Source organism: Furipterus horrens, unplaced genomic scaffold (assembly GCF_987537825.1).
Source record: "Furipterus horrens unplaced genomic scaffold, mFurHor1.1.pri manual_scaffold_8, whole genome shotgun sequence".
NCBI classification, from domain to species: Eukaryota; Metazoa; Chordata; class Mammalia; order Chiroptera; family Furipteridae; genus Furipterus; species Furipterus horrens.
Genome location: NW_028327178.1, coordinates 59,057,139 through 59,080,170, shown reverse-complemented (window position 1 = coordinate 59,080,170; position 23,032 = coordinate 59,057,139). Strand labels below are relative to the sequence as shown.

At 44.2% G+C, this 23,032-nt stretch overlaps 1 protein-coding gene across 6 annotated transcripts in view; it reads left to right on the top strand.

The window, feature by feature from the left end:
* MGLL (monoglyceride lipase) overlaps nucleotides 1-23,032 on the top strand; it is a 169,669-nt gene that overhangs the window by 130,183 nt on the left and 16,454 nt on the right. For 2 of the 6 annotated variants that reach the window (XM_090285904.1, XM_090285902.1), the window contains exons 4-7: nucleotides 4,773-4,909; nucleotides 6,142-6,252; nucleotides 12,710-12,778; nucleotides 16,423-16,512. In XM_090285904.1, coding sequence (XP_090142030.1) covers nucleotides 4,773-4,909; nucleotides 6,142-6,252; nucleotides 12,710-12,778; nucleotides 16,423-16,512 — 407 coding nt within the window. Of the gene's footprint in view, nucleotides 1-4,772; nucleotides 4,910-6,141; nucleotides 6,253-12,709; nucleotides 12,779-16,422; nucleotides 16,513-16,952; nucleotides 18,204-21,225; nucleotides 21,472-23,032 lie in introns of those variants that run through there. The other 4 variants (XM_090285906.1, XM_090285907.1, XM_090285903.1 and 1 more) reach the window with 4 other exon arrangements.

The window sequence follows — 23,032 nt, the reverse complement described above, 5'->3', positions numbered from 1 at the left end:
ACACTAAAGAAACACAATCAAATACAATTTATGAACTTTGTATCCTAGTTGTTAAAAAAAAACTATAAAATACTTAGAGACAATTGGGAAATTTGAATTTGGACTGAATATGAGATATTAGGGAGCTACTCTGAATTTACACAGGAGGGAAAGTAGCATTGTAGTTATGAGGGGAATGTGTGTTTTAGAAGATGCACACTCAAGTGTCTAGGGATGGAGTGTCATGATAGTTATGACTTACTTTTATAAAAGAAATCATTTCAGTTTACTGGAAGTTTGCAAGAATCCTGCAAATAACCTCTGTATATCCTATACTCAGATTTGCCAATTATTAAAATCTACAACTTACTTTAAATGATTCAGCCATTTTAAAATTTACAAATATGTATGCATAAAGCAAATACAGTGTTGACAACTGTTGAATAAAGAGAATAGGCTTGTGGGTGTTTATTGTAATATTCTTCCCATGTTCTGTGTCTTAGAAAACTTTTGTATTGAAAAGCTGGAGGAAAAAACTGGGGAGAAATTCTATTTGAAATGTTGAAAGATCTTTAGGACATTGTCAGGTGAACAAAGCAAGATGCAGATCAGGATATACATAGTATATGTTTCTTAATGCTTTTAAAAGGGGCAAAAGTCAGAATATATATTTGTATTTGCTTATAAAGAAACACTGGAAGGAGACAGGAGATACTTGGAGAAGAACTTAGGGGAAGAAGAAAGAATCCAGTGGCAAGAAAAGTGTTCAATGTACACCTGTTTTTTACCACTTAGATTTTTGAACCATGTGAATGAATTCTCTTCTAAAATGCATTTTTTTAATTAAAAAAAAATGTATGAATGAAGTAGTACGCAAGTCAGCAAGGGAAAGGAGACAGAGAAAAAGCAGTGAGATGGAAGAAAACCAAGGAAGTTCATTTTCACTGGAGCCCAGTGACAGTGTCCACTAAGACAGCATGGGTGGGGTACAGTGTATAAATGAGAGTGGAAGAATGAAGATAAAGGCAACGCCATTGCATGTGGCCAGCCGGGGTCTCTGGCAATTCCTGACATCAGGGTAGAACTACAGCAGGTTATAAAGAGGATGAGGTCGGAAAGGGCAATGAGTGTAGTTCACTCTTTAAAGACTAGGAGAAACGGATAAAAAAAGATGGTGGTTGCATAGCCTGAAGGATGAAGCAGGGAGGGAGAGAGGAGAGAGGGAGGGGGAGGAGAAGAGGGGAGGGAAAAGAGGGAAAGAGGGAGAGAGAGAAGAAAGGAGGGCATAGGGGGAAAAGAGGGAGAGTAGAGGGCAAAGGAAAAGAGAGAGGAGAGAGAAGATAGGGAGGAGAGCAGAGAGAGGAAAGCTGGGCCAGTAGTGACTAGGACCAGGAAGACTACCTTGGTGAAGAAGGAAACCTTCTCAGGGGAGAAGGGTGAGGAGAGCCATGTTGGATGGTCCCATATTCTCAAAAAAGAAGAGAGTGATATTATCTGCTCAAAGTCAGGAGGTATGTTTACAGGCTTTAGGGTAATAGAGACATTTGGAGGAGATGCTGAGGCAAATTTGTTTGGCAACCAAATATAGGTAAAGAGGCAATAGGTCTGGTGTTGCCTGGCTCACAAACTCATGTTCATCCAGCCCTCACAGAATTAACTGAAAAAGGACAGCTGTGGGCTGAGTCTAAAGTGAAAGATCTTTCAGCTCAGAACTTGGAGGGGTTATTCCTCAAAAAGGTAAACAGAATCATCATATGACCCAACAATCCCACTTCTGTTTCTACACCCAAAAGAACTGAAAGCAGTAACTTGAACAGATATTTGTACACTCATGTTCATAGCAGCTTTATCCACAATAGCCAAGAGATAGAAGCAACCTAAGTGTCCATTGACAGTTGACTAGATAAACAAAATATGGTAGGTATATGCATACAATGGAATATTCAGCCTTTAAAAAAGAAGGAAATTCTGACACATGCTATAACAAGAATGAACCTTGAGGACATTATGCTAAATGATATAAGCTGGTCACAAAAAGACAAAATTATATTATTCCACTTACAGGAGATTCTTAGGGTAGTCAAATTCATAGAGACAGAAAGTGGAATGGTGGGTTCCAAGGGCTGTGGGGAGGAGAACCAGGAGTAAATGTTTAATGGTGGGATTAATCAGCTCAGGCTGCCACAACAAAGTACCACAGACTGGGTGGCTTACACAACACTTATTCTCTCACAGTTCTAGAAGCTGAAAGTCAGAGATCAAGGCATTGGCAGGGGTAGTTTCACTGAGGCCTCTCCTTCATTTGCAAATGGCCATCTTCTTCCTGCATCCTCACATGATCTTCCCTCTGTGTGTCTGTGTCCTAATCTCTTCGTATAAGGACACCAGTCCTATTGGATTAAGGCCTCCCTAGTGACCTCATTTTAACTTAAGTACTTCTTCAAGGGTCCTGCTTCCACATAGTCACTGGAGGTTAGGACTTCAACATATGGATTGCAGGGGAGTGGTGGTGCACATAATTCAGCCTGTAACAATGAGTATGGAGTAAGTTTGGGAAAATGAAAAAGTTCTGATGATGATTGGTGTTGAAGGCTAAGGGAATGCACTTAATATTACTAAACTGTGCACTAAAAAAATGGTTAAGATTGTATAAATATTATGTATATTTTACCATATTACAAAATTAAATTTTAATTTTAAAAGGGAAATAAATCTTCAGAGAGGCAAAGGAAGTGAGTGTCAGGGCAGCCTTGCTCTGAGAAATCACCCAGAGACCACTGTGGGATCAGGCAATGGGTTTATTGAGGGAAAAGGGGGAAAGGAGTGGAGGGGAGAGGCAACTCCCAGACTGACTTAAGGGCCCATAGGAGCAAGGAATATGGGGAGCAAGGGAATGGGGAATGGGGAATGGGAACTCAGGGTCCTCCTTGTGGGCCCGTAGGAGTCCCACCCGCACTTCTGCAGGCACCTTTTTTATACTTGTGAAACATACATTTCAGTGAGGGTGAGTTTGCTTATCAACATATTCAGTAGATCATTTACATCTCATTCCCCCCCCCCACACACACACACATCAGGTTAACATATCGTGCTAGGTACATCAGCATTTCCTCTGGGAACCCCAGCCAAGACCAGGTTGATTAGCATATATCAAAAGTCCAGGTGTGCATTCTAGCTGCCTCCATGTTCTGACAGTGAGGGTGCTGCTGAAAGGGTGACAGAACTGGTGGGCCCTGGGCTTCATGCAATGGTCAGAGAAGCAGTGGGGCTGGGCACAGGGAGAGTCGAGATACATGGGGGAGGTGGGCAGGGGCGTAGAAAATAAGAGTCTACGGTTTGACCACACTGTGTTTCTGAGTCTGAGGTCTGAGCAGCCAGTCAGTTTCAGGCGATGATGAATCCTCACCCTTCTCATCTGTGAAATGAGTGTAATTATAATTATTACTGTAATAGCTTCCTCAAAGAAGCAGCAGGGAGGTTTTGGGCAGATACTCTTGCTGTGTAGTCCCCTTTCTCTCAGAGCTCTTTCTTTTTTGCAATTTTCAAACAATCACATCAGTTGCTTTCAGCCTGAATATGGAAGCCACAGTCAGTGTGATGTTTCTACAGCGACTTAGGTCCTTCTGAGGGGGCAAAAGTAGAGATACCCTAAGAAAAGAACAGGGGAAATGAACAGTCCAGATATGTGATAAATAATTTTGTGTTGGCCAAAAAGTTCATTTGGTTTTTTCTATCACATGGCTCTAATAGCTCTTAGTTGTTTCTAAATGCATTCAAAACAATTTTGTTAGATTGTATTGTGACTGCTGTCATATGTGCATTTTAAAAAATTATCAACGTTGGTGACTTTTTGGATAGCCATTTTAATATTGAATATAAAATAAAATAAGCAACATTTTGGCATATTATGCTTTATTATTTCAAGAAAGGTAAAAATGCAACTGAAAAGTTTAAAAAAAAAGATTTACGCCGCGTTGGGGAAAGGTGCTGTGACTGGTCGAACATGTCAAAAGTAGTTTGCGAAGTTTTGCGCTGGAAGTTTCTTGCTGGACAATGCTCCATGGTCGGGTAAACCAGTTGATGTTGATAGCGATCAAATTGAGACCTTAATTGAGAAAAATCAACATTATGCCACAGGGGAGATAGCCAACATACTCAAAATATCTAAATCAATAAAGCTATTGGTGAAAATGAAAGATGCGTCTTTTATTTTACAGAAGAAAAACATACAAACTTTTTGGCCAACCCAATAAAATCCCAGAGGGACAGAACCTGACCTGGTTTTATTGCTGCTTTGTTAAGATTTCTAGCAAGCACACCTGACTATTTTTATTTGTCATATCTTCTGTAAAATGAGGTGACACTTTTTCTGGTAAAAGGCTAACATTAGAACACAACTGCGAGGGTCAAGGCACTGGGAAAACCCAGGAAGATTCTGAGCCTCGTGTCTTACTCCTGCCCACTTTGCAGAAAATCAGGCTTGGTGAGGTTCTCTTTGTACCTGCATTGCTTTCTTCCTTGGAAATGGCCACAGGGAAGACATCCTGGCTTTGTGGACAGGGTTTGAAGTATGGTTCATTTCCTGACTGTGTGATCTTGGGCGAGTTCCTAACCACCCTTTGCCTCAAATTCCTAATATGTGCAATGGAGGGGAGACTTATTCCCATGTTCAATGTGATGATCCATTCAGGTTTTTAATAGAGTAGCTGTAATACTGGTGAGGAAACCACTGAGCTTGGGCAAGAGTTAACCCCCTGGTAACTGCAGTTCTCTCATCTCCCATTCCCTTCTAGTTGGCCATGGACAGAGCGAAGGGGAAAGGATGGTAGTGTCCGACTTCCACGTTTTCATCAGGGATGTATTACAGCATGTGGATATCATGCAGAAAGACTACCCAGGGCTTCCTGTCTTCCTTCTGGGCCACTCCATGGTAAGTAGATCACAGAAGACCCAGTCCAAGTCAGGCCTGTGGTGGGTAGGCAGTGTGAGAACCCTGTAATGAAGAAGGAGCAGCCCTGTCTCTCTGCCTGGCTGGCACACTCTACTCTGCAGGCTCTGCATGTGGAGTTCTCAGGCTATCTAGTGCTTAAGAAATAGGTCAGGTTCAGAGTCCTGGAGACAGTCCCAGAAAAAGCTCATAGCGGCCCATTGCTTCCCACCAGGACTCAAGGCACCAGGAGGTGGCCCACCAGTCCTTACTGAGGAACTCAGGTGTGGGGCATCTTGGGAAACTGAGTTTTTATAACCCTGTTTTCACCTCAGTGCCATTTCATAGTGAGGCTCTCAAGGGCACTTCTGTGCCCTGCAGAGCCACTTCTCAGAGTGGAGATGGCGCTTCAGTCCTGCCTGCTTGTCAGTACAAATCGGAACTAGGGTCAATGGTTCCCCATGGATCCAATTACTTAATGGTCATTCAAAATCCTTTTCACCTTTTAAAGTTATAAAACCCTGTAAATATTAACCAAGTATAGTCTTAAAATTGGAGATTCTCAAACTGCCAGCACTCAGGGCAGATCTTCCTCTGATAACCTGACGTGTTGGCTGACATAGAATTTGAACTGCCTGATTTTCAATTTGGGGAAACTTTTCAGTCTAAGGAAGAGTTTCTGCCCCTTTTATCACAGCCTGTCTCCTTACCTGCATTCCTCTTACCTGCCTGGCCCCTGTAAGCATTTGCAGTTTCAACCTTTGGTTCAAATTCCCTGCATCTTCAGCAAACAACAAGGCCTCACATCTTCAGCACCACGCACATTCACTAAATAGTTTTCTTGAAGCTTTACTGAATTGGGGGTTGGGGGGAAGTGTAGAAACCTCTTATTATTATCAGATATTTTTAAACCTCTTATTAAGCCTGACAGGATGGATCAATTGGATGTCCAGCAGCTTTTGGTTTGAAGCTAAATAGGAAAGTATTATTGTTTAACTTATAGCCCACAAGCAGGAACCTTATTTGTATTGCTCTGAAATGTTTGCTCTTGGAAAAAAAAGTATAATAAAATAATTGCAGACCCAGTTTATCCAACATTCGATGTTGTCTGTTCCAAGGTGAACTTCCTCTGGGCTTTTTGGCCAGGCTTAGGAAGACCTCATCCATGGAGCTCATTGGAAAATATATGCTGGTGGAACCTGGCACACAGCAACTCTGCTTGTTTTGCATTGCAGGGAGGTGCTATCACCATCCTCACGGCTGCAGAAAGGCCAGGCCACTTCTCTGGCATGGTTCTCATTTCACCTTTGGTTCTGGCCAATCCTGAGTCTGCAACAACATTCAAGGTGAGTGGACTTCTGATTCTATGAAACTCCTCCAGCTTCCCCAAGACCTCCATTTAGGGCCAGAGTCTGGGGAAAGGGGCCAAAGTCCATTCTTGGGCTTAACACACTATTGTGTTAAGGTTTGGACAAATTTCAAACATTATTGGCACTGACATTCTCTAATTTCTAAATCAGGTGCTCTTTTTCCCCAAAGACAAAGGAAAAATGACTTCCTGTTTGTGCGTGTTTTATTGGTGAACATTAAAAGGAGAAAGGGTTACACATGTTAGGATTCCAGCAAAGTAACCTTTGTTCACAAGTCACATTCAAGGCTCAAGCTGATTTTCACTGAATATTTTCCAACTTCAGCCAAAAGTACACAGTAAGTGGAATTACAGGCTATTAGTAATTGCAACACAGTCTTGCTCACTATAGCTGTCCTCCATCCCAGAACACTTTCCTCTCTGATTCTAACCCAGCCATCATTTTGTTTTTCTGGTTATCGTGTTACACAATGGCACATGTGTACACCTCTTGGCTCTGGGGCTTTGACTACCTTTACCAAGGCAAACAAGCCGATAATACTACCATAAGTAGTATAAGAAACTGGTCCTCAGCAGGGCTGCTTAATTGTGAATGTGAGTTGTTGATATATGATGAACCTGTCCTTGAGGAGCAGAAGATTTGAGAGAGATAATAACCTAATGAGTGCAGAGAATCCCCACCCTGTGTATCTCCAAGGGACGCTCCATCTTACCCAAGTGAGGGTGGACTGCTGCCTCCTAAGCCAGTTCTGAGAACTCTCAGAAGAGCAGGAAGGGTGAGGTGGTGAGTAACAGGAGCAGGGGGAACTGGGCAGCTACCAAATGACAGCAGGATCATTTAAATCATTGCCTTGGCTCTGAGGCCTTTGGTATTCTCCTGAGGACCCAGAGAGGGGAGCACAGGAGAGGGAATGAGACCTTATCAAAATGTCCTCAAATGTTTCCTATAGCCCACAGCCACATACTTAATCCCTAGAGATGGACTGGCAGGTCCTGTACCTGGTCTTTCAGTTAGATATCTAAATTTTCACCAATTTTAAATCAGGAAAGGTTGAGCAAAAGAGAAATTTGGAACTGTCTGATAGTTAACAACAATTTACTTAATTTGAGGAAGAAGAGAGATGCTAGCTCTTTTTAATTTTACTCTGTTTTAACGAAATCACCACTGCCTTATTGAAACTATCATTAGTAAATTTCAGTGCCATGTAGGACAGCAGTCTGCCACAGAAAGAAACAAGGTCATCAACAGAGTCACAGGTGGCTACTTCTTGGCCATTTAAATGTGCAAGAGGGGACACAACCTCTAAGACAGCTCCCATCATGACTATAATTGCAAAATGTGAGCCAAATCAGTCAAGGGCTCTTGTCCAAGTAGGATAAGCAAGACCAGGATCACAGAGAAGAGGGAGGTTCCCTCTGCTGTTCATGTGCTTGGAGTCATGAAAATTTACTCAGCTCAGTGAGTATCAGGCATGTCCTGTGCTTATACGTGCATTATCTCACTCCTGTCATCAACCTAGGGAGAGGTCACGAGCTGCATTTTATGGATGAAACACAGAGGCATAGACTGGATGAGTGACTTGCCAGGATCACACAACTTTTGTGATGGATTTGAATCCAGAGCTGTTCACTCCTCATCTAGGGTGTTTCCCCAGAGAAAAAAAGTGGATGTATTCAACACTGGATGCTTTCCCTTAGAGAAAAGCCATGACTGTGGGGTTTTGCAGTTGATGTGCACGAGGGTCATGGCAGCTGAACTGTGAGGTGGAGCCAGCAAGGGTTCCTCCCAGAGTCACTGGTGGAGACAGAATTTCTGGGTAAGGCCACACTAATGTGACTTTTCAAAGCCCTTTGCTAATTGATCACCTTCTCAAATCTAGGGTTAGCTGTCCCTGAGGGGACATAGGTCTCTTCTTATTGACCAAGATGAATTAGATTTCCCATTGCCCTCAGACATGAGGGCATGTCCTCGCCACCATGAATTCTGTTGCTGTCCCTGGCTCTTGGGCAGTTTTGACTCATAGAGTCTATGATTCATTTGTGTACCCATACCAGATGACTTGATCACATCTGCACACATCTGGTCCTGTGAGATAACCTTCCAGAAAGAGTCTCACTGAATCTTTTAATTTAATTTTTAAAAATTGTAATGTAATACATTTGCATGAGGGAAGGCTCCTTTCCCAGTTGGAGGTGGACAGCCAGAATTACAGAGGGAGTAGATGCATCTTCTATGGAGACACACACACAGTCCATTTGCTCTGTGTTTTATACAAATGGAACATTCTCCCTATACTTAGTGTTTCATTGTTCTCTCTTGGTTGGCAAGTTAGCTTTTGTGAGTTTTGGGTTGAATTTGGTCGCTTCAAGAGCAGTCCCTCCTACTGCTCCTCCCTGTCAAAATAACAAGAGGGCCACTGTAGGATGAGCTCTGGATTAGTTGAGAACCTGATGAAAAATGGTATATGAATTAGGAGAGGTCTGACTATAGCATGGGCTCTGGTTAGGCGAGGCCCTAGTACAAAATGGGCTCTGGATTAGGTGAGGTCCTGGTGTGGGATGGGCTCTGAATTAGGTGATGCCCCTACTGACTGACCTTCAGGTCATTTATTTACAGTGGATTGCTCTTATGGTCCCAAAGGTAGACAGATTCCTATAGACTACCTCTTGCTGAAAAAGCTGAGGTTCAGACCTTTCCCTGAGTCAGTGGCATTGTCAGGGGGCCATAGAATGCAGAGCCTCTTGAGTCCTCCTGACTCATGACTCCTTACCCAGAGCTCAGCTCAGAACTTTTCAAAGGTTTATTTCATGTCCAGGAGTTCCTGCTATCGAGGTTCTTGAAATTATTAAAGCAGACAGTGTGATATCTCAAGCTTTTTCGTACAGAGGGTCATGTAGAAGTTGACATAAGACTGTTGACACAAGAAATGTCCAAACCTGAAGAGAATTCTTATAAATTTAGTAGAGCCAAACTAACATCATATACTGGGGAACAAGATGTCAAATTCTCCAAAAAATAACAGTTTTTCAGTTTGTATGCATTTGAGATTAACAAGGGAATTTAAGGACGATTACATGGAAGTAGAAGAAAGCAAGGCTGGGTTCACATTACAGGATAGTTAAGTTTATTTGCACTCTTGGTGGTTTTATCTGAGAAAAAGGGGTGTAAATGGGGGGCATTTCAAAGGTGTATTTAACCTACATGCAATGGACAGGCTAACTTAAGGCAAAGCCTTTTTGTAAAGAAGGTATATGTCTAGGATATGGCTACCCACCATGACTTCCCAGTTAGGAATTCATGATCAGATCACCCTGTGAGGTTACTTTCCACAGAACCCCTCTTTCTGTCCACACCCCCTACCCTGAAATGTAAGAATGCCAGATCTCCCTCCCTTACCCCTACCATCAATCCTACACACCTCAGGTTTTTTACCTGGATTCTCTGTTTTCAACTTGCTAGGTTGAACAGGGCTTCTGTCCTCCCAACACTCTGGTAAGAATGTGGTTGTGTTACCAAACAGAAAAATGAGGTCCTGCTGCCCATCACCACCCTCTAGGCAAAATTTCAGAGGCAGAGGTTTGGCGATAAAGGAAAGGACTCTTTATTCGAAAGCTTCACAATTTTGCAATAACAGCTTTCCACAAGAATTAGTCATTTAGGCCTAGCAATTAAGGCTAAACTCTTTTTTTTTTTTTTAATTATTTATTTAATTTATTTTTAGAGAGAGGGAAAGGAGAAAGAGAGGGAGAGAAACATCACTGTGTGGTTGCCCCTAACTCATGCCCCCAATTAGGGACCTGGCATGCAACCTAGTAATGTGCCCTGGCTGGGAATCAAACCAGCGACACTTGGCTCGCAGGCCGATGCTCAATCCACTGAGCCACAGCAGCCAGGGCTAGGCTAAACTCTTTTAACTCTTTAGTTACAGCTTTAATCACTTAAGCCTCTCAATTAAGGCTAAACTCTAACACCTGGGTTCTCCTATATTTTCCCCCTGTTTTTAATTATCTTATTTCTATAGGGTTAGTTTACAAACTAAAACAACATAAGATACAAAAGGTATACAATTTTGGAAGAATGGCAGGCTTCTGCCTCAGAGCTCTTCCCCACTAGAACACCCAAAAAATAAACCTGCCACCCTCTGCCATCCCAGCCCAATCCTCGGCTGTGCCCAGAGTTTCTTCCCATCCAAAATATCATCTGTTGGGAAATGCAGACAGCTGCAGCACAATCACCCAGGCATTCTCAAGGAAGAAGAGCCTAAGAGCCAGAGAGAGCCTGCCCAGGAGCAAGAGAGCCCAAGCCAGCCCAAGAGCCCTCCCTCTTTTTATTTCCATGGGCTATAGAGGCATTCAGCTTCTCAGCCAGTCCCATCCTAGACTGTTTGCCATTGCCTTGGCAAACTCCTACTTCTCCCCAGGGACCTGATCAGAGCTCTCTGTATCAGTTGCACAAGGGAAGTGAGAGCAGGAGAAATTTAGAAACAAAAATCTTAATTCATCAGACCAGTCTCAGCTGTTAGTGAGATTATTTCATGGAGATTATGCCCTGGGGAAGGCAGGGCAGGAGTAACAACAGGAACTGAGGGGAAACCCTTGGCTGCCCAGGTAGGAAGATGTCAAACTCTGAGCTAAACTGAAGTCTCCTCACCTGCCCAGGAGGACACACAGGAATATGTAGCAGGCTGCAGAGCACCTTCTTTCACTGAGAGTTCCCAGGGACTCTGCCTGCTGGGAGGCTAGACTTCTAAATGACCTTCCTGCCTATTGCTTGGAGGTCATCTCTGGTGTCCAGGGTCAGATACAGGATGCTTTCACTCTCCACCAACAAGTGCGCCTGGCCAAATAGGGAGAAGTGAGTGGCCGTTATGAACCTAGCACTCCTTGGCTGACATCCTCTCCATCACCATCCTGTAAGGAGGAAGAATTATTTCCAGCTCTCAGACAAGGAAATGAGGCCAATTGTCTCATTCAAGTTCAACTTGAGCACCAGCTCAGCTAGTGAGTGTGGAAGGATGCTCACTTTCCCCCAAAACCCACCCAAATCAGGTTTCCTTGACTTAGGCCACTTTCCAACTGAATGTCACTTATTTGTTTTAGTCACCAGCATCCAGAAGGGCCTTGGAGCAGTGGGTGCTGGAGAGAAAATGGGCGAGGGCATGGGAGATTGCCACTCTTTCAAATTTCAAGTGCAGACAGACCCAGGACTTAGGGACTTAGCTGTGCTTGTGAATTTGGCAGCAGCAATGCACCAGGAGGCACTGTTACCTCTGTCCTGTAGGCACCTGCTGTCTAATAGCTGGGCGTTCAGACTTCTAGACACTTAGGACTCGAGGAAGGGGTTATCACCTCAGCGTATCTTTGGGGAGCCTCAGCAGCGAGCAAGTGTTTGGTACTTTCCCAGAACTTACTAGAAAGAGCACGCAGTAAGTGCTTTCTATTCTGTGTCTGCTTGAGGGCACACTTTCCCTCCTGAGACAGTCTGTGCCGGCCTCTGAGCCTTGCAGTGATGTCACCCACACAGAAGGTGTGGAATTCTAGCCTCCTTTTGTACCAGTCAACCTGCTGGAACCAGTTTAGAGGATAGCAATTGTAATTGCCTCCCTCATGTCAAGTCTTTCATGGGCAGAAGCTTTAATATGATCTTAGAGGGCCATTAAAACCTTTTGCATCAATAAAGGCATTTGTACAAGTCGCTAGTATTTAAAGTGATGGGCCTGCAGTTAACCGAGGAATGCCACAGGACACCTCAAGGACATAGGACACATTCTGGTCTCTTGCTCTTCATGAAGTAGACCTTGTTTCTGGGGAATTGTCCTCTTTTGTAAATTTTTTTTATAATTTGGGGTTTTAGCTGTGATATGACATTTGTTGCAAAGCTTCAGCAGACTTTTTCTGAAGTCTCCACTCTGAACAACACCAGCATGTGCTCATTCCTTCATCAACTAATACCTATTTCTAGAGATTCTTCTGGGGCCAGAAGCCTGAAGGGCAGTTTGGGACTAGTGCTGTGGGAATCAGGTCTCACTCAGGTAACATTCCGAGCAACCATTCAAGGTTCATTTTATTATCCCCTTTTTACAGATGAAGAAATTAGGGTAAGAGACTTTCTTGGGGATACAGAACTGGAGGTCTGATACAAATTTGCCTGGCTCCTTCTCTCTGAGTCTGATTGCTATACTTCATCATCTCCCTTTTCTGGGGCTGGTTATCAATGACTGTATGTTCATCCATTGTGGGTCTCAGCCCACAAATTACTTTCAGGCAGTGAGACCTGGGGTCCCTGTTGAGTTGATGTCACTGAGATCTCTATGGTTGGACAGACCTGACTTAGCCTGTTGGGGTCATGGTCGGGGTCTCTCACTTCAAGGGGGACCCATTCAGGGTCATCCCTCTCCTGAGCTGTATCTGAGTCTTTCTCCACACTCATGCAGGATTATCCGAAGAGTTTGGTCGAAATGGCATCAAGAATGGTAGTACCCTGGATTACACCGTCTTTACTGGTGAGCCACTCTACCTCCCCCTCACCTGTGTCATAGCTTCCTTTGTCTCCCATTGGACATAGGTACAGGGCTCTCATGGCTGACAGTGTAGGCTGAAGGAGTTTATGACAGGAAGCAACAGCAGCCACTCAGGTGACCTGGACAAAACTGATCCTTCTGGGTGTGGAGTCTTCCAGGTTCTTTCCGTCCCCCACTGCTTCCTTACTACCAGACCTCAAGACCCCCTTCTCGGCCTTCTGTCTTCCTTCATTGCCACAATGAACACTGCTTCTGCTTAGTTCTTCCTGCCCCCAGCCCACCCTTTTCTCCTTTATCAGACATCAGAATAAACAAACCCACAAAGGACAGCAGGGACAAGGGTTCTCTTTTGCAAATATTCAAAACATCTGTGTCCCCGAATCCTTCTTGGATCTTTGTGGGAAAAGCTAAACAACTAATTTTTTTAACTGTGACATTAATTGTCACTCCCCAATTAAGTCCTGTTAGAAATGTGGTTTGGAACTTTCTGTGCAGATTTATAAAAAGAGGTGAGGGTCAGGGCCATCCAAACATCTCTTCCAAGACATCTGTGCCCCTCCCCTCCAACCAGTGTGGGTCAGGAACACTACTCTGGTTGCACCTTGGAATCACATAGGGAGCTTAAAAAAAAAAAAAAAAACTGATGCCAGGGCCCCAACTCAATCAGAATCTGTCTTTGGGATCTGGGCGGAGGTGGTTGTGATGCTTCTTTGAGAGACAGCAGCTGCCAGTTCCTCAAACTTCAAAGCACACACTAAAGCTTTGGGGCTCCTGTGAAAATGCAGATCCTGATCTGATAGGCCCCACATCTCCAGGAGCTGATGGGGCTGCTTTTCTAAGGGCCATTGTTAGAGCAGGGAAGCCATAGAACATCAGAAAAGGGAGGCTGCTGGATAGGTGTGCTGCACTCCCTATCAGTACCCTAACCAAATGGGGAAAAAAGAATGTTCAAAACAAAGGGCTATCTTACTGGGAGGACAGGGAGCCACAGGTCACTTTAAGGGACAACCTGACTCAAGATACTTTCTTCATTATTTTTTCTCATGGTGCCTCTCCTGTGAGGGGTACGTCTGCCTGGGGCCTCTGCACACATTCTCCCAAGTGTTAACTCACACACAGGTTTTAGTAATCATCTCTGGGCTGAGACTTTTCTGTTCTTGTATTGACATCCTGCAGGGTTTAGTGACAGGACCCAACTATGTACAATGGAGAGCAGACAGTAACATCTGCACACTGGCCCCTCATCTATATTTGTAATTGAACAACCAGTTCTCATTGCTAGGACACCAGTATCTTCTATTACACTCAGCCACTGGAATTGTGTTGTCATGAGCTGGTCCTTTTAGGGGCATTCACCCATTCTGAATCCACCAGCATCAGCTCCTCTAGGGTGTGAGAACAGCTGCTGCCCCAGGCCCCCCTGCTGAGAGTTTTTGTGGTGGGAAGCATACAGCTGCACACATCCACTGGCCCAGCCACCTGCCACCTCCAGTCCTAAGCACGATGTGTTCCTGTCATGCATGTATGCTCCTGTTTGTGCCTTTGGCAGTAGGTCATTGGCAGTTATAGGAGTCCTTACCAGGACTTGTAGTACTTGGAAGGGGGAGTAAGGTGGTCAACAATTGTTGTGTTTCTTCTGGGGATCAAACCCTTGCACTGTTCATTTTGTGCAAAGCAAATACTTCTCCAGAAATCCTCCTCTTTTTACATATGAAGCTTTTTACATATGAAGCTCTTTTCCTAAAAGAGTAATTTAGCTGCAGAAAGTTACCCTGTTAAGAGGAAGAAAAGACCACTGGCTCAGGGAAAGGACAGAACAAGTTTTTCTCCTGTAGTTGTTTCCTGGAGGAAGAGTCCCTTCCCAGCTATCTAGTCCCCTTCACCACCCGCTGTTGATAAGCCTACCTTGGCTCTTGAGATCATGTCCATTCCATGAGGTTTCAGATTGTGTGGACCAACTAAAGTGCTAACTTAGTGGTCAGGTTGGATTTCCTTATATTTCTATGTTAGGCTATCACAGGTCAGCTCAGAACTTGGCAATAGTGCCTGGCACATTGATAGCAGCAAATCAATATGCATGTGGTTTACTTGTCTGGACATCAGGCTTGGAGTGCAATGACCTACTATAGTCTTAGATGGAGGAGGCTGCCATCCTTGCACTGAGAAACGGAGAGCTGACCATGTGAATTTCAGAATAGGTGCATGCATGTGAGCAAAGTTCTGTCTGATCCATGGCAGTATGGAGTTACATCATGCTTGTGCAGCCTAAGAAGTAGGACGTTTTACAGCCCTGAGTGTAAAGGGAAGTTGAGCAGTATAGCAATTGTGTCACCATGGAGAGTATCGGTGTCAACTGTTCTTGATCATCTTGGTTGTATTTGTGAGTATATTAGAGGAGAGAAAGAATAATGAAGGCTGGTAGCATAAAGGGAAAGAGTAGCCTCACTCAAACCCTTGCCCCCTTGCCAGATGAGCAAATGGTGTGGTGCTAAGCCTCTGTTTTCTCGTCTGTTAAATCAGGATAAACCTTCACCTCATAGCAATTGTGTAGAGATTAAAAGACTGGGCACCTACAACCGTGCCCGATGCTTCAAAAGATTGTTACTCAGTAGATGTTAGTGCCCCGCCTCCCTGCCAGGGGTACTGAAGGGACATCACTTAGCTCCATGACATTTACCCTCAACCTGCACTGAGAATTCACTGTTTGCCGCTTCTATGTGATTCTAATTTCAGCATTTCACAGCTCACTTTTGTAATAGCATCTTTCATCCCAGAGTGTCTAAGCACAGTGCAGCAATGAGAACAGTCCCCCTCTACAGGCAGAAGTATGAGATCCAGGTTCATGCTTTTCCTGGGTAAACACCAGATCCAGCAGGAGAAATGGCACAGGATGGGGCAGAAGGCCTGTACCAAAGTCAGGTTCAAGTTCAAGGAGCACATATTAAGCACCTACTCTGTGTCTGGTGCTTTTGCATACAGTGGTCCCCTTTGGCAGCTAAAGGAACAGGTCATGGTCATCTCTCGAGTCCATGTGCATGAGGCAGCATAGCCAGGAATCAAGTCAGACCTCATTCCCTGTGCTACACATCTCCTATTCAGGTTTGGTGACTGTTCTTGTTCCCCCTCCAAGGGAAACCATGATGATCAACAGATTCTTTCTGATTAGAGCAGTTTCCTTTGGTGCCTTCTTAGCTGTCTGGCTTCACTCTCAGGTGACGTAGGTGATTCTGCTCCTGTGGTGTCATTTTTTAGGATTCCCTGCTAAGTGGCTCATGCAGAAGAGCTCAGCCAGGCAGCTCCTGAAAATAATTCAAAATCATGACTGATGAGTGATTGTGGGGAGAGCTGTTAAACAGAATCCAAAGCAGAAGAAAAATAGACATGCATTCCCTCTGTCAGCCCTGGCAGCCACCTCTCACCCAATCCCCACAGGGATCTGCATCAGACTAACTCAAGGCTGTCTGAGTCAGATCAGGGAGAGTTCTGGGACATTCAGCCTTGGGAAACAAACCTTGCTGATGTTCAATTTGGGGGTCGCTTTTCTTAATTTACTGTAAACTATCCCGTGGGCAGAGCCAGGCATGGATCCCACTGCATTCATACCCTTGTTTTCCCTCCCTGGCTAGGTCCTTGCCGCGAAAGTTCTCAACCTTGTCCTGCCAAACATGTCCCTGGGCCCAATTGATGCCAGCGTACTCTCTCGGAATAAGACAGAGGTGAGAGTCTTTTTGAAACCTGGGGTTAGGGGGTGTGGTGGGTTTAGCTGGGGCTGGTGAGGGAGTGAAGGCAGCAGCCCTAATGAGAAATCCAAGTTTTAGATCTGTCTGGCATTTTGCTGCCCTGTTGCTGAGGCCCTGCATGAAGTGATGGGGACATGAAGATTCATGAGCTGTCCCTCAGGCTTCAGGATGGGGAGGGAAGGGATGTGTGGTGGTGGTGCCTGAGCTGTGTTCCAGACATGCAGTGGAGCTAACCAGATAAAGTTGTATGTATAGCAGCCAAGTCTTTTGGTTGTGACAGAAACTTAACTCAAAATGATTTAAACATATTTAAAAGTGAAATTAAGCAAACAAATTTATTGGTGGATATACTAAAGGCCTAGGGCATGGGTGGATCCAGGGCCTCAAAAATCTTTTTCACCATTCATTCTCCCCAGATCTCATATCTTCTGGTTCAGCTTCATTCCTGACCAAACTTTGCCCAAGTGGAGACAAGGATGGCCACTGGCAGCTTTACATGAAAAACCCCAGTGGGAAAATAGCACCTCTTTCCAAGAAAGCTCCCAGGGCTGATTCTTATTGGCTGATTGTCCAAGCCTGGGTTATTCGTCCAGGAAAGGGATCAGTGTCAACCCCACCCAACCTCATGGACTGAGAGTGCAAGAAGAGGGGCACAATTAGGATAGTGTAGCAGAGGACAGAAGAATGGGTTTAGGCCAGGCCAAATGTCCCATGGGTTGTGGGAGTGTGCCAGGCTGAAGGGGGATCAGAGGAAAAGGGTTTGGGTGGAGAAGACTACACGAGTAAAGAGCCCTGGCGTGGAGAGAGGACAGCTCACTTGCAGAACACCAATACTTAGTTTTGACCACATGCAGGGCAGCAGGTAAGTGGTGAGGGCTAAACTGAGGTCAGATCATGAGGTAATCCATGAACCACATCTCTTAGGAGCCACTGCCCTGCCAGGAGTATGTTGCGGTGTCCCCAAGCAGAATGGTATTGCCTTCTATAAAAACAAAATCAGGAAAAGAAAAATAAATTAAAAAATAAAAACCAGAACCTTAGAAGAGGCAAGGTGGCTTTGGGGGAGATAAGCTGAGAGGTTGTGCCATTGGTCAATGTCATCGCCTCTGGGACCAAGCACAAAGGTCAGCATGACAAAAGGTCAAGGCCAACAATGTACCTGAGATACTGGGTCTGAGCAGAGTCCAAACCCCCAGAAATTGTGATTCATCTGTTAAAATGCTGCTCAGTGAACCAACCTACCTCCTGTTTATCAAAAGGCCAGCACCCGTCTCTGCTTTTGATTGGGCCATTATGCTCTGTGCCAGGTGGGTGCTGCACGCTCACCCACACAAAAGAGCCCCAGATGAGCAGACTGAGGCTCTGGAAGATGAGGCGACTTGTCTGGGTCATCCACAAGTGGGTGGGTGTGGTTTCCAGCTCTGCTCTGTCTGTGGGGGCAACAACCCCCTGAAGACTTACAAATCAGTGAACAGTGAACAGGCAGCAACCCTGGGTACCTGGGAAACACTGGAATTATCTTCAGGATTAAGCAGATCATTTTGCCACTCACCTGCCTCGGTTTCCCATCTTGCCTTAGAAATTTGAAATCATGAAAGCAGTGGCTTCCTAAGGATCCTGTACAGTGGAATGAGGTGCTTAGATAGGTAGAGCAACAGGTCAATGTTTTTCTCTCTCTCTCAAAAAAAAAAACAAAACATTAAATAAAACTTTAATTTGATCTCCTAGCACTCTGAATCACTCAGAGAGTGAGCAACTAAATGCAAACCATCCCTAATGTGTAGAAAAGAGACATTTTTTATGAGGGATTAAAACTCCCAGGCTTCCAGGGCCAGCAGCTCCTTATGAATTGGGCTGGTGAGAGACTCTAGGGAGTGGTGGGGCCTATGGGGAGCCAGAGGGTATCATAGCCACCCAAGTCATCTGCATTTAATTTTAGTTTAATCTAATTTTTAATATCCACAGCGCCTCCCAAATTCACATCTTGGAGCCAAATTTGACCCACCAGGGTCAAAGAATATTTGAGTAAAGGAAAAAAATTGTACAACTTCAGGACCCAGAAAAACCAAAGGCAAACATATGCTATTTAGTTTAAGTCTGACATGAATGAGATCAACATTAACCCCATTTCACAGATTAGTAAACTGAGGCTCAGAGGTTAAATAATGTCCATAGTTGCACAATCAGTCAAAGGCAGAACTGGGATTTGACCCCATTTGATTCAGAAGTTCATGGTTGGGTGCCTGCTTCCAACTATTATTTATGATCATTAAGCTCTTTTTCCTGTTTTATAATTACTGGTACATGCAGCCTGTGGCTGGGGGCCATTGCTCTGTGTGCAGGATTCACTTTGTGATGGGAGTCACTGTAGGGCAGAGGCTTCTCCGCCTGCCGGCATCCCCCATAATGGCTCTGGCTCAAATATGCAATCTCTAGCAAAACCAATTATTTTTGCAGCAGCTGTGCTGGACAACAATGGGTTAATAGAGCGAGAAGGACCTCCCTTTGAGATATTTTCGAGGAAACATCCATGTGCAAATCTGAATCATTTATCTCACCATCTGAAAGTACTTGGGCAAAAAGAAAGGGAAAAAAAGAGATAATAAAATATTACAAAACCTCTTTGTTTAAAAGTTGCAACTCTCAAATGTTTTCTCTCATTTTTGAAAATTTCACTGAAGGCTTTAAACACACATAAGAGTCTGGTGTGAATATAAAGCACACAGGCTCTCTTGGGGTCCTGGGTTCATGCCCTCATGTATCAGGTTTCTGAGTGGTCAGGTAAATGGAGTGATTCTTTATAAACACTAATAAATGTCCTTGCTAGGAAGACTTTGAGGAAGGTGGTTGGTGGCTGGTCAGCAAAAAGGCTGAAGTCTGGTCGGAATGAATAGGAGGAAGTGTTTCCATTGCTCAGCAGAGAGAATTCACCCCTCACATGTCCAGCTCTGAGTCTCCCTTTGATCCTTGTGCTGAGCTTTAAAAAGAGAAATACACAAAGGGAAATGTCCTCAGAAAAGGCACCTCCCCATCTAATGTTTTAATGTGGGGTGTCTTTAGGCACATCTTTTAGCAAAAATATTTCCCATGGAACCCTGCAGCTATAAAAGCCACAAAAAGAAAAATGTTTGCCTAACAAGCTTACTAAAGCAGGCCCTTGGAGGTAGAGTGTGTAGGCTGAGGGGGTGGAAGATGGTAGACTCTTTGGAAGGCTGTCTCTGGGGAAGCAGGCTGGTTCTGCTGTTCCAATGTCAAAAGCAGGATGTTTGTTTGGGGTTGGCTGTGGCAAGTGCTCTCATAACTGTCCCAGGACTGTTGGCATGATCCCCTTCGCTAGCATCACTACACAGCTGCCAGCCCTCAGATGTACATTCTCCTGGCCTGTGCAGCCCCCAGGAGTAACCGTCTCAGCACAATCCAATGCACAGTGGTTTCACCCTTCCGTGTCAGACTAGCCCTCTTGTCTCCCACGACTCTAAGAAGGCACTCTTATTACCAGTATTTGTTTTTGTGGAAGCTTGGGCCCAGACAAGGCAGGTCACTTACCTGAGGTCACACAGCTACTAAGTAAGGATTTGAGCCAGCTCTCCTGCTCTGATCCAAGTGCTTTTGGCACTAAAATCCTGGCAACAAAAAAATTGCTACTCAGGCATTTTTTGTTTGTCTACACATTTAGAGTCCCTAGTCAGAACACTGGATACTGACATATTAATCATTCCATCCTCGGAATGTGATGAATCCCTCCCACTCTGAAAAGCCTTGGATAGTCTTAATAGTTGTCCAGCCAAGGATGCGGGGCAGAGGGATTGGGGAGTTGCTCAGAGTCTCTCCTGCCCTCACACCACACCATTGCTAACCACGCAGATACTCATGAAAGAATGCATTGCTCTCTTTCCAATCTCTGCCCTTTGGCCTGTGAGCTGGGAGGAAGAGATGCTGTGATTCTGAGCACCCGTTCCACTGGGAACAACGCACTGTTTGTATATTGAGGTACTTTGTCTTCTAGAACCAAGTCTCTATTCTCTATAAATAATCTAGGATGCCCATCAGGAGTATGCTAGCTTGTGTTTATATCACGCTGGCAGGCCATATGGTGAGAACTGTGAGGAGTGGCCAACGCCACTTTATTTCATTTCTATAGGAGGGTGCCACTCCAGACACCACCCAGTGTTTGTGATATGACAGTATCAAGGATTAGGCCCCCTGCACCCCTGTTCCCTGCAGGGCTCCACCCATATGCCAGTAGGCCACCTCTGCCCATGGCCCTCAAACTTGGAAAGCTCAGCCACACTGAGGCTCTTCATTAATTATAACCACAACTAAAGATCGGCCTCAGCTTCCCCTGTCCCCAGGACATAGCCTCCCATAGCAGACCCTGCCAAGAACTGGTTATTAACTTTCCAGTGTTCCTGGTTTGATTAGCTGATTTTATTTTGTTACTCTCCATCAATCTCCCAAAATTCAGGGTTGTATATCTGTTGCACTAGTAAGCCAAAACATTGAGACACCAGTGGCTGGAGATAGAGAAAGGTTTGTTCAATCTGGCCAAAGCCAGAGGACGAGAGAGCAAGATTTTTCAAATCTGTCTACCTCAAAAAAGCTTAAGTAGGGAGTTTTTATGCAGCTAGGGAGTCGGGAAGGGGGAGTTTCAGGGAACTGAGAGAGAAGTCTGTGTTTCTTCATTCACAGATAACATTTTGTGCAGCCAGACTTCTGGGCGGCGGCAGCTGGTCGCAGCTACCTTGGAGACATTCTTTCCTTCTGCAAAACAAACTCATAAATTCTCCTTGTGGCCCTGGAATTATCTCCTCCTGCTGACAAAGAAACATTATATCAAAAACACAAAATTATATTGTGAGAACAAAGAGTACCAGATTGAAGAACCAAGATTCTCCAAAATATCTCATAATTGTACATCAGTAACATTATCTTTAAAGCAAAAAGCAGAAACTAAACATCTTGTGACTATCACTATTAAGTTATCATTGTTTTGTTCTTAACTAACTATATTTTTCTATTATATCAAGCAAAGTGTACTTTTAAACACTTCTCCTAGAACTTGCTTTCGGCAGCCCTTCAGAACATGGCTAACATACTTTCTTAATGTTTGACTACAGTATTCCCTCACTTATCGCGGGTATTACATTCTAGACCCCCCAAACCCCCGGCAATAGGTGAAAATCCGCAAAGTAGGAACCTTACATTTATGTTAGTATTTATATATATTTTAAGGCTTTATAAACCCTTCCCACACACTTATAAACCATTCCCAGTCCCTTATTAACCTTTCCCGCTCCCTTATTAACCTTTTCCACACTTTTATAAATACTACTTATGTTCTTAAACATCCTACACTCTTAAACCTACGTAACTTTAACGACATATGTATACAGTACCACAAAATCCCACGATATAACGAAAAATCCACAATAAATAATTAAATATAATGTTTTAAACAATGCCACGATACAGTGAGGCCGCAATAAGTGAACCACGATATAGACAGGGACTGCTGTATAGGGTATGTGACAACCAAAGCAATTAAGACATTTAGTTAAAGCCTATACCTATAGATTCTATGATCTAATACATAAACATCTTTAATATTGACTTTTGGTTTCAGTATCTCATATTCCCCACATAAGACTTGTGTGTCTTATGCCTTAAAAAAATAACAAATCATTAGAATGTTTCTTGGAGGGTATAACTCCATATGGGACAACTGACTAATGGGTCTGCCTTGGTCTTATGCCCTTTCCTCCAGATGTTTCCTGCTCCTAGCCCCCCAAATGAGAGGCAGGTCTCTGAAGTCAGTAACTTTAAATAGCAGCAGAAAGGGGTCTTGGGGTCAGGCTGACAGCTGGGATTACTCTTGGCAGTCTCTCTGGACTGCCAGCCTCACCCAAGACAGAATGAGGTATTCTCCCTGCCCCACAGGCTGACCTAAGCTTTTCATCCAAATACCTTCACATGGTTGAAGAAGAAGGAGGCTATGCACTTGGTTAGGTTCATGTGGGAACACAGCCTGGGCAAAGCTCTCTTAAAGGTGTCATTGAATTAAACCCCCATTTGCATGAGGATCCAATGCAACTGACTTGCCAAGGCTTTAATATGTGGCCAAGCCAGATTCAAGCCCCTAACAGGCCTCTGACCACAGGATCTCCCTGCCACAAGCCTGCCGAAGGGATGCATGGCTCCTCCTGGCAAAGGAAATCAAAATAAAGAATGAAAAAATTGAGATTGTCAGTAAAGGAGAGGTCAAAGTCAGTCACCAGCTTTTCCCTCCAATTTAATTATGGAAATTTTCAAATCTATAGATAAGTTGACATAATAGTACAATGCACACCCATATACTCCTTTCAAGATTCACCAGTTGGAAGTGTTCTGCCATGCTTTATTTATACTTAAAAATGAAAATATCAATATGGATATTGATTTCAAATCTTTTAAAATGTATTGTGGTAAGATAAAGAACATAAAATTTGCCATCTTAGTC